The sequence below is a fragment of the Lipotes vexillifer genome, unplaced genomic scaffold (assembly GCF_000442215.2).
Source record: "Lipotes vexillifer unplaced genomic scaffold, Lipotes_vexillifer_v1.1 scaffold189, whole genome shotgun sequence".
Taxonomy (NCBI): Eukaryota; Metazoa; Chordata; class Mammalia; order Artiodactyla; family Lipotidae; genus Lipotes; species Lipotes vexillifer.
Genome location: NW_006785816.1, coordinates 1460099 through 1475704, shown reverse-complemented (window position 1 = coordinate 1475704; position 15606 = coordinate 1460099). Strand labels below are relative to the sequence as shown.

At 46.2% G+C, this 15606-nt stretch overlaps 1 protein-coding gene across 1 annotated transcript in view; it reads right to left on the bottom strand.

Annotated features, from left to right (window-relative positions):
• RCSD1 (RCSD domain containing 1) overlaps positions 1 to 6002 on the bottom strand; it is a 68887-nt gene extending 62885 nt beyond the window's left edge. The window contains exons 1-2 of the mRNA XM_007458142.1: positions 5991 to 6002; positions 3769 to 3954 (exon numbers count right to left, since the gene is read on the bottom strand). Of these exons, the coding sequence (XP_007458204.1) occupies positions 3769 to 3954; positions 5991 to 6002 (198 nt within the window). The remainder of the gene's footprint in view (positions 1 to 3768; positions 3955 to 5990) is intronic.
• Positions 6003 to 15606: the final 9604 nt, after the last annotated feature.

The following is a 15606-nucleotide window of genomic DNA, read 5'->3' as shown; positions in this document are numbered from 1 at the left end:
CCTGCTTAGAACAATCAAAACTAACATATCTAAACCTTGTTTTTTTTTTTAAAAAAAATATCTGATCTTTCTCCCATCTTCAACCATTTATTTACTCATTCAACAAGCATTTGAGTGCCATCAAGCCCTAGATATATAAGATATGGCCCCAGTCCTCAAGGAATTTTCTAGGAAGAGAGCCAGGTAAGCAGACAGTTACAGTTCTGCCTGGTACTCTAATTCAGTTTGAAAAAAGTGTCGAGAGTGCTGTAGAGTCTAAGGGCATCTGTGAAGGTTCCCAAGGTAGAGATATTGGAGCTGCAGGCTGAGAGGGGAAGAGTTCCCTGTTTCTGTCAATTCGTTTATCAAGCAAGTTCTTCTCGAGAAATTATATGATTATCTAGGCACTGTGCAAATCTCTGGAGACCTAAAGACCAATAAGACAGTCCCTGCCTACAAAAGGCTTATAGAGGCATAAAAACAATACTGCCATTCTCCTTGGCATCTTAAGAGAACTCTACTCATCTGGGCACCCTGGCAGGCTCAAAGACAGAAGTCATTTCTTGTTTCTCTTATAACACGCGGCCTTTACTCTTCCATCTTTTCCATTCTTGCTCTCTCTCAAAGTCAGAATATGCCTGGACTCTCAGAGAAGCTCCTGAGTCTGGTTTCCTGGCTCACTCTACACATTGGTGTTTCTGCCATATCATCCCTGCTACATGGTGGCCGCCATCTTACTCAACACCACTCAGTTTCCTACTGTCCATGGAGCAGAATCCAAGCCATTCACTATCTGGCCTTGAGGGCTGCAGCTGGCCTCTGCCTAAATTAGAAAAAGGCCCCCTTTGGGGCACAGCTAGGCAAGGAGACTTTTTACAAAGAAAAAGTAACCCTTTCTTCCAGATGGCTTGAATTCCAGCTCCCACTCACCCACTTGGCCAGCATCCACTATACTCAGAGGCCCTGTGGTTTTTATCTTATTACTTTCATTTTTTTCTCTCTCTGCTTCCCCACTTTCCTCTCCAGCCAACTGGCCTGCTTTCCTACACAAAGCTGGCATGTTCTCCGGGCACCCATTCCTTATGCCTTCTCATCCTCACCACCTACCTTTCTTTTATGACTTCTTTTGCGACTTAATAGAAACACTGAAATACTGTGGAACTTTTGGTCTGCAACTGCCATACCTTCGGCACTTAAGCATTTGAAAATTATATACATGACAAGATATAATGGTAAGTCTCATTTTCCCTATTGGATTGTGAACTTTTAAAAGGTATCTTTATCTTGTTTATTGCAGAGGGCTTAAAGAGGGCTGAAATAATGATTGATGTTGATAGCAGTAAAGTAACTTAAAAAAAGAAAAGATTGGGTTTCCCTGGTGGCGCAGTGGTTGAGAGTCCGCCTGCTGATGCAGGGGGACACGGGTTCGTGCCCTGGTCCGGGAAGATCCCACGTGCCGCGGAGTGGCTGGGCCCGTGAGCCATGGCCGCTGAGCCTGCGCGTCCAGAGCCTGTGCTCCACAATGGGAGAGGCCACAACAGTGAGAGGCCCACGCACCGCAAAAAAAAAAAAAAAAGAAAAAGAAAAGATTTCCCAAAGACTTCCAGTAGGCAAGTGGGCTCTAGAGAATGAATGCTGAGTAACTCTTGTTGGCCTGGTTTAAATTCCTAGTACTGGGAAGTAATCTAACTCAGTTTCTCACCGAATATAGTGGTCCTTGCATGTCTCAAAAGTTGGTTTCACCTCTCAAAAGAGGGTTTTACTATGAGATTTTTCAGGAATTCCCAAATCCCACTCCTGCATATCATGTCCCACCATGAAAAGTTTACGTCCTGGCTGAGAAACGTCACTTCTCCAGCCTCTTGGTTTCCTCTTTACTTCCTTTACCAGCGCTAGCAGTTGCAGTTCTTTTTCCAGGCATTTTGACAAAAGAACTTCAAAAGCAGTCACTGCCAACCAGCAAACCCATGCCCTGTACAGACTCGGCAAGAACTGACAGGCTTCCTGGCTGGCCAAGCAACGCCCCCATCTTGGTAGAATCCCCCATCAATGACTACATGTCTTGGTTTGTACACTGGAGGACCTTCTCTTTTCACCACCCCCCAAACACAGGAAGTTGCTTAAACGACAGTTTCAGGGCCTCTGCCACACACTGTTCCTTCCTCAACTGAGGGAGAAAAAAGTACCTTAGGAAGGAGTCCCTTGTGTCTTCCGAGAACAAAGTTCAAACTTGCATTTGGCCCTCAAGCAGCAAGCAACCTGCTTTTAAGCCTAAATCTTTGCTCTCATCTTCCATCCATTTCTGCAAGAGATTAGACAGGTCCTAAATCGCACTGTACCTCTACCTGGGGGCCTGAGGCACCCTGTACTTTCGGAGGAGGAAACCCACTCCTAAAGCAATTTCTTCAGGAGCCTTCTCTCAGCCCGTGGGCATCCCCGGGGCCATCTCCCTCCTCTGCCCTGAAGCTGTAGCCAGCCAGAGAGGATCTTATCGCTCTGGGCTATCTTTGAGTAGACTTGTGAACACCCACTGCTGGGCTTCCCTCCCACCCTTTCCCAGCCCTAATCTGCGTGGAGTTTCGCCAGTTTACAGATGTTTCCAGAAGGTCCATCTCAGACTCTAGTGGATCCCACAGTCCCCTGCACTTTATAAGGCCTCCCTGAGGGTGATCCCTGAAGACAACTGGTAGAGCTGGATGCCTAAATGCAACTGCCCAGGACAGACCTATTGCCCTCACAGAGAAGTCACAGTGCTTTGTAGGCCAAGCAGTGAGGTTCGCTTAGAAGAGCCAACCTGGGCTCTGGTGTAGAGCCAGGAGCGGGGAAGAGCTGGCAGAACTGACTGTGAATCTTGAGAGTGCTGACCACAGCCTTGGGAGCAGCAGTTCAGCTTTTGAAAAGGGTGGGAATCACCTTGAAAGCTAGGTAACATTCACACCTTCTCTTTTCTTCTTTTCAAAAGCAAGCCCAAATCTGGCTAAGACTGGCTTAGGGCTAAATGTCAGGACTCAGTTTCAAGGGGAAAATCTGGGGAAGCCTCAGGATGTGGAGAAGGCAGGGAGGAGGGGAAAACACCCGGCCACTCCTCCACTGGAGGGTGGTTCCTGGATCCCACTGGAGCGGTCCCAGGAAAATCCCAGGCCGGGCAGTGGTGGGCTTCACCCTGCAGCCCCCACCACAGATATGTGGCCAGCACACTCCCATGCACGCAGGGACATACAGGGGAGCCTGAAGTCTAATCAGAAGGAGCGCCATTTGCCCACGAGGGGAGTTTTTCAGAAAGTTCTGAAAGATGTGACAGACAGAAGCAGGACTTGAGAAGCAAGAGGGCGACCGGACTCTAAAAAGTCCAATGTTCATCGAAAAGGGAAGCCAACGGACTGGCCAAAAAAAGTGCCTCACGTTCAGTTGTTTCTCTTTCAATACCCACATCTTCAGATCCAGCGGCTTCTGCTTTCTTGAGAGTTTCTGCTCACACGTTTGCCCATTTACAAAGTTTACAGCACTTTTTTTATCTGAAGCATTTAGGTCCCTAAGCAAAATACCTGTATCTCTAGAAAGGCCCCTCCCCTCTCCCCGAGGTCTTCCCCCGCCGACCCCCTGCCTGCTCAGAAGGGTCCCCTAGGTAGGTAGGACCAGGGGCGAGCCTCCGGAGTTGGCCAGGAGGCGTGGGAGCGGCGGGCATTCGCCGAGCTCCCGGGGCGGCAGCAATGAGCCCGGTGCTCCCGGCTCCCCGCTCGGATCCCGGCCCCGCTCGCCGCCCCGCCCGCGCGCCACCGCCTCCTTTACCTCCATGTCCTCCAGGTGCTGACTCGGCGGCGGCCGCGCGCGCTTGCTCTGGCCGGGGCTCGCGATCCCCGCTCTCCGTTCGGCTCCCGCCGGGGCCGGGCTCGGCTGCGGCGGGCACAGCGCAAGTGGGCGGCTGCGCGCCCGGCTCGCTGGCTGCGGGACTGCTCGGGCCGCCCGCGCCCTGCGCTAGAGAACGAGGAAGGAGGAGGGGGAGGGGGAGGGGGAGGGAGGAGCAAGGAGGCCGGCGATCAGGGTTTAAATTTAGACAAATCTAAACAGATACTGTCCCCTCCCGGGGCAGGACGCTAGCGAGGGAGCCACGACTCCATTAATCTGCCCAAACATGGGGATGGGACAGCCGCCTGGCCCCTCTTTCTCTCTTAGTTTCTCCAAGACCCTGGTCTTTGCCTCGGTGTCAGCCCTTCTTCACCTCTTCCTCCTTTAACACATGCCGCCTTTCATTTTTCTTGCCCTAGAGGTTAGAGTCGTTCTTTCATTCTTTCTTTCTCCCGTCTTTTCTATTTACTTCTTTTATGTACATTCCTACCCCCTGTCTTTCCTCATTTAAAGAAAACTTGCACTCACAGCATACCTGGTTTTCCTGGCGTGCCCGGGCGGAGAGTGAGAACCCTCCCTGATTGACACGTTGTTCTCCCGCTGCCCCCTGCCCCCTCCTCCTCAGGAGGGGCTGTTCAGACAGTGCATTCAATGCTCAGTGTTGGACGGCGTCGACCGCCTTCCCCTCTGTCATCTCTTTTCCGCTCCACCTCGCAGTCTCAGATTCTCAGGAAACCTCTCTCAATCTATCCATCTCTCATCTATGTATCAGGAAGAGGAGGAGGAAGCGAAAAACAAGCAATCCAAGCAATTTTCCAAGCTCCCTGTAGCAGTCTTTCTCTCTCCCCGAATGATTGATGCGTTCGATTTTGTGGGATTTCAGCCCCCATAAGCTTCTTGTTGCCTTAGGGCCCTTTTGCTGTTCCTAAGTGTACTCTAAGAAAGCGCAAAGGACAAGATCCTGAACTTCCGATTCCCATAGGCCCAACATAGCAATCCTCCCCCAGGGCCATCCCAGCTCTCTGGGCAGCAAGGAGGCTGAAGAAAACAAAGCTGCATGGGAGGGACAGGGTAACTGGAATCTGGAGCAGCTTCTCTTTCTGCTACCAGTTCGTACACTGGCCATCAGCTCTAGGTGCCCCTTCCGGATCCTCCCCCCCCCCAACTGCTCGCAGAGAAGCAGAGGGGAAATGCCTTCAGGGACCTGTGAGTGTGAAGGGCATCGTCTGGCAGGGATGCCTCTGTGTCTTCCTGCAGTGTTCTTGCGTCCCCACCCCTACCCCAAACCCTGACCCAACTCACCCTGGGAAAGGGACAGTGGGCCAGGTGATCGCCAGCACTGTGAAGAAAGATATATGGAGAAACTGATCAAAGAAACCAGCTGAGAGTTTGCCCACACTGCAAAGAACTGCCCTGATTCTGCTCCTTATCCCAGCATGACCTGCAGACTTTCGGGCACTTAGATTGCTTCTTTGGGTACCAGCCTTAGAAACATGACCTCTTCCCTGTAGAATCGTCGTCTAAGGCTTGTCTTTCTAAAACACCAACAGCCCGGGCTTCCCTGGTGGCGCAGTGGTTGAGAGTCCGCCTGCCGATGCAGGGGATGGGGGCTGGTCCGGGAAGATGCCACATGCCGCGGAGCGGCTGGGCCCGTGAGCCATGGCCGCTGAGCCTGCGCATCCTGAGCCTGTGCTCCGCAACAGGAGAGGCCGCAACAGTGAGAGGCCCGCGTACCACAAAAAACCCCACAAAAAACACTAACAGCCCTAATGCCGAAGTGTTTTCTAGTTCACTTAACTCAGCTGAGCGTAAAGATAAGACCCTTGATTTCAGAAACAGATTGAAGGTTGAATTCCAGCTCTTCTACTTTCTAGCTATGTTTTCTGAGACAAGTCGCTTACCCACTCTGATTCTCATTTGCCTCACCTGTATAGTTTGGTAGGCACTCTGAAAACAGTAGCTACTTTTATAATGCTTAGCCTCATGTACAAGCTCAAATGAATAGGGACCCAATATTTCTTTTATTGCCAGGCATTCTAAGGCCCAGTGAATAGGGCCTGCACTCCCAGGAATTAATGGTGAGTCCCTTCCCATTCCAGCCACACAGCTACAGAGGTGAGGGCACTAGGGCAGAGCTGGCAGCAAGAAAGGAAGTTTCTTGGTACCTTGCAATGCATACTCGTGCTTGTGATCCTTTTTCCTTTTCTTCTTTTTAAAGGTGCAGGACTGAGTTGGTGATGGGAGCATAGTCTCTTCCCATATCTTCTAACTCTGACTCATGGGGCATTTTCCTTTCTGCCTCCATCTAGTCCTCCTTTCTGCTCAGAACAGGGCTGTCCCAGCACAGGTTTCTGCTTCACAAACAGGATGGCGGAAGTGCCTACCCGAAAGAAACCGTTAGACTTAGATAGCATCACAGTTACTCAAGGTGACTTGCAGCTGTAGCCCACACCCTGCTCAGGCCTTCCCTCAGCCATGTAAGAACCCATGACGCACAACGCAAATAAGCTCGGCCTCCACCATGCTCCTGGGTCTCAGAACATTCAGGGTGGGATGCTGCTCTCTCGTTATTTGGGCCCTAGGCAGAGACCTTCATGAGAGGAAGGAGTGGAAAATTGGGAGAGGGGCAGAGGCCCAGAGCTCAGTTTCAGCAGCCCTGAGTAGGTATGGGGACTGTGCTCCCCGTATATTCCCCTCCCACCCCTCCTGAAGGTCCCCAGAAGCCAGAATGGAAATAACCCATCTGGTAAACACCCTGTTTTTGCTGGGCTATCTGGGATTCTGACTTGCTCTGTGTGCTGGGAGAAGCTGACAACCCAAGGGGAAGGGAAAGTGGCTCTGAGGGGGTGGTGTCCCTCCCTCTGTAGGGGACTGGTTGGCTCACAAGAACCCACTTCCTTTACTCTCCCCACTTTACACACCCTGGTAGTCTGAACCAGCCAAGCAGTAAATACAGGCCAGTGCAGAATGAAGAACAAGAAAAATCAGAGCAGCCCGGGCAGGGGAGCCCATATTACCATCAAATAAATACCACCAAATAAATATTTGGTGAATGAATGAGTGGATGAATGAATGAAGCAAATTAGTAGGATCTGTGCTTTTAAACCAAAGGCAGAGCCTTTTCCCATAGATGGGTCTTCAGTGGGAGAAAAGACCCTGTGGGAGAAAAGATCGCAGAAGGGTACAAGTTAAGCAGTAACTAAGTTTTTAAGCAGATTTGCAAAGAGCTCCAATCAGTCATTTCTTAGTAAGTGGCCACACTGTGCTGCTGATTTGTCCATTTTGAAAATAAGAGCAAGAAGCAGATGTTCTTTCATGGCTATAAATACTAACTTTAAAACATATATACTTCAGCCCTAAGTCCTGGGAATGTGGCAAAAATAAAATAAAACAGCTCATTCTGCTACAAGTGACTGTCAGTGGGGAACAGGGTTGAATATACTGAAGTGAAAGCACCAAGGCTTGAGTGCTTTTATGGGTTCAAGGAATGGCAGTGGAGGGTTTCTCAGAGGAAGATGGTAGCACATGAAAGGTAAATTGAGGAGGAAGGTAGCAGGGTAACAGTTGGGCCACAGGGAGGATATTGAAGTGTGGAGCAGGCAGCCAGCAGGTTGGCGACCTCATGAGGAAATCTTTTGACTGGCCCTCTGGAGACTGGGAGATTGATTACATATGCAAATTGAGCAAAGAAATTGACATGTAGAAGCCAGTGGGAGACAAGATCCTCTCTGATGGGGAAGGGAGATACAAATATGCAAGGGGAGTGGGGACTGGAATGAACCCTGTGGTGCTGAATTGGAGTGGGAGGTATTCGTGTGAACTCATGGTTTTCAGTCTGTAAATACACAGATGTAGATATAAACGTGTATACATACATACATATATTTCTTAGTTTGATTCATGGAGAGGGCCTGGGAGAAATGATACGCCAGTAGCAATCAGCGCACACAGAGCCCAGATCTTGGTTTCTGAATACCATTCTCCACTAAAGGAACCAAGGGTCCTTGGAGAAAATGGCTGATTACAGGGCTGGGGCAGGTAAAGAACAAGATAAGCCTGGAACATCTTGTTGTGCCAGAAAATATGGAAGTGCTCCATAAATGACAGGAAGATGTTTTAAAAAACACATAGAAAACAGATTGCAGGGACTCCTAGGACAATATTGAGATAATAAAAGGATCAAAATAAACAATGATAGCAATGTATTATGCCCTTTAAATAAAATAGGAGTTCATGAGTCCACACTGATATAAACAAATAAATGAATACGTGGAAGAAGAGAAAGCTCTCTCTCATAGCACAATGCTGACGAACAAATGTAAAAAAATGAAAAAAGAAAATTGCCATGTGACAACAATTACAGCTATAATAATTTTAGGCAAGAAACATCATTGGATGCTAAATCTAGTGGGTAAAAATTGAATGAGGGGCTTCCCTGGTGGCGCAGTGGTTGAGAGTCCGCCTGCCGATGCAGGGGATGGGGGCCGGTCCGGGAAGATGCCACATGCCGCGGAGCGGCTGGGCCCGTGAGCCATGGCCGCTGAGCCTGCGCATCCTGAGCCTGTGCTCCGCAACGGGAGAGGCCACAACAGTGAGAGGCCCATGTACCGCAAAAAAAAAAAAAAAAAAAATTGAATGAGGAATAGGATTTTACATAATTTCAAATTATCTCCCTATAAATTACTCATTAATTACAAAGGGGAAAAAGTCACATTACAGAGAATAAGGCTAACAGACACCATATTAAGAAAGTGGTCAAAATAAACACCACCAGTGATGGGACAAATTGACATCACATGCTACCTAATGGGATGCAATAAGAAGAACACACCATCATTTCTGTGATATTCTGGCCCAAGGTGCATAACCTGAATGTAATCATGAAGAAACACTGGACAAGTCTAATAGGAAGACATTCCTCAAAATGACTGGTCTGTGATTTCCAAAAGTGCCAATGTCAAGAAGGTCAAGGGAAGGCGGGGGAAGGGTTCTAGGTTAAAGGAGACTAGAACCACATGACAATTGGGTTGACCATGTGCTTCTAGGTTGGCTCCTTTGACTATAAAGTATGTGCAAGGAATTATTCTATATACACATATCAAATCATCAAAGTAAATGTATACTTTAAGTATCTTACAATTTTGTCAACTATACTTCATTAAAGCTGAAAAAAGATTATTAGAATTGGCAAAACTGTAAGAAATTCTGGGTGAAGGATGTATGGGAGTTCTTTTGTACTAATCTTACAATTTTTTCAAAGCTTAAAATTATCTCAGGGCTTCCCTGGTGGCGCAGTGGTTAAGAATCTGCCTGCCAATACAGGGGACATGGGTTCGGGCCCTGGTCTGGGATGATCCCACATGCCGCGGAGCAACTAAGCCCGTTCACCACAACTACTGAGCCTGCGCTCTAGAGCCCACGAGCCACTACTGAAGCCCACATGCCACAACTACTGAGCCCTCATGCCACAACTACTGAAGCCTGTGCACCTAGAGCCTGTGCTCCGCAACGAGAGAAGCCACCACAATGAGAAGCCTGCGCACCGCAGCGAAGAGTAGCCCCCGCTTGCCGCAACTAGAGAAAGCCTGCGCAGCAATGAAGACCCAACACAGCCAAACATAAATAAATAAAATAAAATAAAAAATTATTTCAAACTAAAAAATTAAGAAAAAAGGTGGTGGGGATAAGAATTGAGCCCTCCCATTTCTTTTTTTTCCAGACTAACTCCCTACCCAGTCCCTTCATCATCTCTTCCTCCCCCCTATCCCCCCCCAAGAGATCCATAGGATGGGCCAGGGGCCTGTTGACACTGGTGATAGATGATAGATGGATAGATAGATGGATGGATGGATAGATGGATAGATAGATAGATAGATAGATAGATAGATAGATAGATATATTGGGAGAAGAGAGAGAGCCTAGTCTTCTGGAATGATAGTGGATGGAGACAGGAAGGGGAAGATTATTCAAATCTTTTTTGTACAAATATCTTTGTGATGTTTCAGTGGTTAAAACACACATGGATATTTAAAGTTTTGAGGAGAAATTTAAAGTTTTGGATAAAGTTTTGAGGAGAAATTTAACGTTAAAAAAAAGGGAAGAAAACACAAGAACCAAACCAAAATTGGACTGAAGGAAGGCTGGCCATACACTGAGAAAGGGGTTGGGAGTCTACAGCTGAGGAGGGCCAACTAGGGATTTCCTGGGGTGAGGCTGGGGGAAGCCAAAGAACAGTGTTGACAAAAAAACAAAGGGGACGGTCTGGAGGCCTCAACAGATTGCAGCCTTCTCCTTCTGAGGCATAGCCCAAGTTCAGGAATGAAATTATACAGATCTACAAGGAAACCCAAACCTTCTCAACCCTAAAGTGTATCACGAAGAGCATCTTAGCACCAGCTTCAACTCTGGATGTAGATTAGAATGACCCAGGGAGCTTTGAAAAAATAGCCATGCCTGACCCACCCACTTCCTGTAGGTGAACACAGAGTGGGGCCTGGTGTGTCTGTTTATTTTTAAGCTTCAGTAAAGAGGTAAATCTTGAATAGTCTAAGCCAATTATGGAAATAACATTCCTCTTGCCAGAAATTGGTTTAGAGTGAAATATGTGAGGAAATTTTGGCCAGTGAGATAAAAGGGGAAATTTTTATCCTTTCTGCTAAAGAAACACATACGAAGAGATGCCATGTAAATATAAGGTGTTGTCCTACCTGATGTAATGCCTGGAACTAGAGCAACTATTGTGCTACCATGAGACAAAGCTGGGAAGATTCAGGATATAAACTCCATGAGGACAGAGACTTTTGTTTCTTTTCTTGTCGGTGTATATCCCATGTACCTAAATCAAGGCTGGACACAAATAGTCATTCAATAAATATTCATTGAACAAGGAACCAATGGCTTTGCTGACCAAATGATTTTGTCGAGGCACTGAATTGGCCAACTCCGGAGGGACTATCCCCTGGAATTCTTGTTATGTGAAGCAATAAATTTCTTTATTTCAAAGTTAAGCCATTTGAGTATGATCTTTCGTTATAGCTAAAAGCATCCAACTGATTCAGATATACACAAACTGACAAGAAGAAGACAAAATCAGACACATATACCAGTACAGAGAAAGAAGCAGTCCCTCAGATAAATGTCCAGCAGAGATGTGGAGAAAGACTGGCATGGAAGTGCATACACACACACACACACACACACACACACACACACACACACACAGATGGGAGAATGTGAAACAGAAAAAGAGAGTGGGAAACCTAACTAATATCCATTGAGGAAGAAAAAAATTAAGATTGAAAAAATAAGAGTACTGTCAGAATTTTAAATGTCTTAATTCCTACCTAAATTTCAGACAACAGGTGGTCTAGATAATCCTTTGTCTTTTTTCTTTTTCAAAAATTTATTTTATTGAAGTATAGTTGATTTACGATGTTGTGTTAATTTCTGTTGTACAGCAAAGTGATTCACTTATACATATATATATATATACATTCTTTTTCATATTTTTTTCCATTATGGTTTATTACAGGTCACTGAATATAGTTCCCTGTGCTATACAGTCCTTTATCTTTTCTTATTATTAAAAAGGAAAAGAACTGGGAATTCCCTGGCAGTCCAGTGGTTAAGACTCCTTGCTTCCACTGCAGGGGGCACGGGTTCGATCCCTGGTTGGGAAAAATCTCACGTGCCGCGCGGCCTGGCCAAAAGAAAATAAATAAATAAAGGTATATTTTCATGAAGTTATTTCATATCACAATTTCTTTTAGGATATTGTTAGTAACGTCAAGTGATGTTGCAGTTTTGCCATTAAAGGCATTTGCTAATATGAATCAGTAGCTTGAATTGGGCAGGAGCTGTCCAAAGCTGGAGGTTACCCACATGGCCTTACAACGAATATCTTCAGTGATTCTATACTAATAAAGTGAAACAGCTTATAAGAAAGAATAGTACCCAATTCCCACTGGTCACTCATCCTCTTTGTTTTTTTTCATGGGCAACAGGCAAAGAATTATGTGGAAAGTTTTCTGCACAAAGTATGCATTTGCAAAATTCTACTAAAAACCTGTGTCCCCACCTGTTTCTCTTTCCTTCTTGTGGTGGTCTTGCTATCCATCCATTTGTTCATGCCAGAAACCTGGGAGTCATTCTTGATTCTCCCGTCATCTTCACTAACCAGGTGCTACAATTCTAGCTCTAAAATATAATGACATTCCTCCCCGCAATCTCCCACCAATCACAGTCATTGCCATCTTTCATCTGGATTAAGAAAACAGTGTCGTACTTCATCTGCATATCTGCTAATTGTTGTCCTTTTCTTTTTTTTAACATCTTTATTGGGGTATAATTGCTTTAATGGTGTGTACCCACATGGCCTTACAACGAATATCTTCAGTGATTCTATACTAATAAAGTGAAACAGCTTATAAGAAAGAATAGTACCCAATTCCCACTGGTCACTCATCCTCTTTGTTTTTTTTCATGGGCAACAGGCAAAGAATTATGTGGAAAGTTTTCTGCACAAAGTATGCATTTGCAAAATTCTACTAAAAACCTGTGTCCCCACCTGTTTCTCTTTCCTTCTTGTGGTGGTCTTGCTATCCATCCATTTGTTCATGCCAGAAACCTGGGAGTCATTCTTGATTCTCCCGTCATCTTCACTAACCAGGTGCTACAATTCTAGCTCTAAAATATAATGACATTCCTCCCCGCAATCTCCCACCAATCACAGTCATTGCCATCTTTCATCTGGATTAAGAAAACAGTGTCGTACTTCATCTGCATATCTGCTAATTGTTGTCCTTTTCTTTTTTTTAACATCTTTATTGGGGTATAATTGCTTTACAATGGTGTGTTAGTTTCTGCTTTATAACAAAGTGGATCAGCTATACATATACATATGTTCCCATATCTCTTCCCTCTTGCGTCTCCCTCCCTCCCACCCTCCCTATCCCACCCCCCAAGGCGGTCACAAAGCATTGAGCTGATCTCCCTGTGCTATGCGGCCCCTTCCCACTTGACTCCAACCGTGACTCACCATCTCCCTGCATCTATTCTCCACTCCACAGGTGGTAATCTTTCTGAAGATTACTTTGGAGGGTGTAACTCACACACCTTCCTGACATGGTAATGCTCACTTCTCCAGCCTCTTCTCAACAGAGAACACCCAGTACTGCGCAGTCAAGCCATCCTGATGTGCTTTCAGGTCCCTGAATGAGCTCTTTTCTCTGCCTGGAACACATTCCTTACTTTGCACAAAGAACAAAATTAACTCTTATTCATCTCTTGGTTCTCAGATTAGGCTTCCTCCAGGAAGATGGTCCTGACCACCCCCTCCAATTCCCACTACCTGGAAGAGATGTGCTTCCTATGTGCACCTCATGCCTGCACTATTCCTGTCCTTGCAAGGGTTACTTTATAATTACCTGTTTACTTTCTTTATCCTACCACAAAACTTTATTCTTAAAGAGAGCACATTCCATTCTGTCTTGGTTAAGTTCCTATGATTGATGTTGGGTTCAAATTTGGTGAGTAAATACATGTTGGATGAGTGAATGGACACTGGTTCCATGCAAAAGAGGTAGATAATCCATTTTGTAATCCAGTTCTTGAATGTCCACCTAAAAATGTAGTACAAACATGGAAAGTTGTAACACAGAGGACAGCACAGAGATTTAAAGATCAGCACTGATGGGTTTCCCTGGTGGCACAGTGGTTGAGAGTCCGCCTGCCAATGCAGGGGACACAGGTTCATGCCCCGGTCTGGGAAGATCCCACATGCCGCGGAGTGGCTGGGCCCGTGAGCCATGGCCGCTGAGCCTGCGTGTCCGGAGCCTGTGCTCCGCAACGGGAGAGGCCACAACAGGGAGAGGCCCGCGTACCGCAAAAAAAAAAAAAAAAAAAAAAAAAAAATGATCAGCACTGAAACCAGGCTTCCTGGGTTTAACTGTCACCTTGATCAAGTTACTTAATTTTGCTTCTGTTTCTCTATCTGTAAAATGGGGATAATAATAGAATTTACCACATAGAGTTGTAAGGATTAAATGAGTTAATACATGTGAAATGCTTAAAATAATGCTAACAAATAATGAGTGTGATAAAGGCTGGGTCATTATTGTCATAGAAGTAATAGGAGCAGCATTTTATTATGAAGAAGTGATTCTAATCAGGGGCAGTTACCAAATGCAGCTGCCTCCACATGATTCCATGTTCATCTCTCAGTTCCAAGCTATCCACTCATGATTTTCACCTACTTTTTTTTTTTGGCCATGCTGTGCAGCTTGTGGGATCTTATTTCCCCAACCAGGGATCAAACCCAGGCCCTCGGCAGTGAAAGCGCCAAGTCCTAACTGCTGGACCACCAGGGAATTCCCAATTTTCACCCACTTTTAATAAATTTATCTGCTTGGCTGTAGCTTCACCTTGGAGGAAAGACTCATCTTTGTCTTATTTCTTCTCATCTGACTGTTCTAGAATATTCTAAGTTCAGATTCAATTCTGTATTTTTCGCTTGTACATGCCAAAAATAAAAAAAATGGTGGGAGGGGAGTTCCTCACATCTCAATTCTGAATAAATTTCACTATCTTGAACAGTGTTTCATTTTGGAAACCAGTTTTAAGTCGCACTGATTTAAATAAGGCATAAATTTAATGCACAGAAACTGGGTTTTTTACTGGTGTAGTCAAGGATTTGACCTTCTTTCCTAAATCTTACCATTTATTGACTAGTTTACGTGCTCTCATCCCATTGTATAACCTCATAACTCCTGGTGCCAAAGTTATTCCAGTTTTGGAGTATGTCCTTATTACATTTCCTACCCTCATCCATCTTCATTCACCTTTTCTGCTTTCTGCCCTGTGATAGTATTTGAGATGTTTTCATACTTTTCTCATCTTGGTCTCTCCAGCATCATTCAGCCCGTGAGGCGCACATAGGGTCCCTATCATATAAACTTTTCATTTATCTGAGAACGCAATAATTAATAGACCCTGGAATATTTGAATCATAATGCAAACTAAATGCTAAACGTCCTGAAGCAGTATAAAACTGAATGCTGGGCTTCCCTGGTGGCGCAGTGGTTGGGAGTCCGCCTGCCGATGTAGGGAACGCGGGTTCGTGCCCTGGTCCGGGAGGATCCCACGTGCCGCGCAGCTGCTGGGCCCGTGAGCCATGGCTGCTGGGCCTGCGCGTCTGGAGCCTGTGCTCCGCGGCGGGAGGGGCCGCAGCAGTGAGAGGCCGGTGTACCGCAAAAAAACAAAACAAAACAAAACTGAATGCTGCTGGGTCCTGAGTAAGGCCAGAGAGACAAGGATGGAGGATTCAAGGAAAGCCTCGGGGGCAGGAGGAAAGAGGAAGCTGACCTAGGCGAGCTTGGTGTGATGGGGATGGTGCGGCTCTGGGTGCCTGGAAGGGTCGTGTGAGCAGAGGGCTCCTGGAGCGTGGAGGAGGGAGTGGAGAGGGACAGGAGGGTTTGTCAGAGGCCAGCTTTCACTGTTCTTCTCAGGTTTGCAGTCTCTGCACCAACATGGCACACATTAGCCCTTTAAGTGGGCATTAAGTTTGGAATTCTTCCTGGCCTCCTTATAGGGAGCCTGCTGCCCCTGGAGTCTTGTTCTGAGAATGTTTTATGCTTGGTATTTGCCTCTGTAAAAATAGGTGATATTTGCATTTTGAAGATTACTGACCTGAGCAGAGTTGCTTCTGATTTATATTTTCTGTTTCTTGTTTCCTTTATTGCACATGGTGGGGATTTTAGGCAGCAATAAAGACAAAGAGATGGG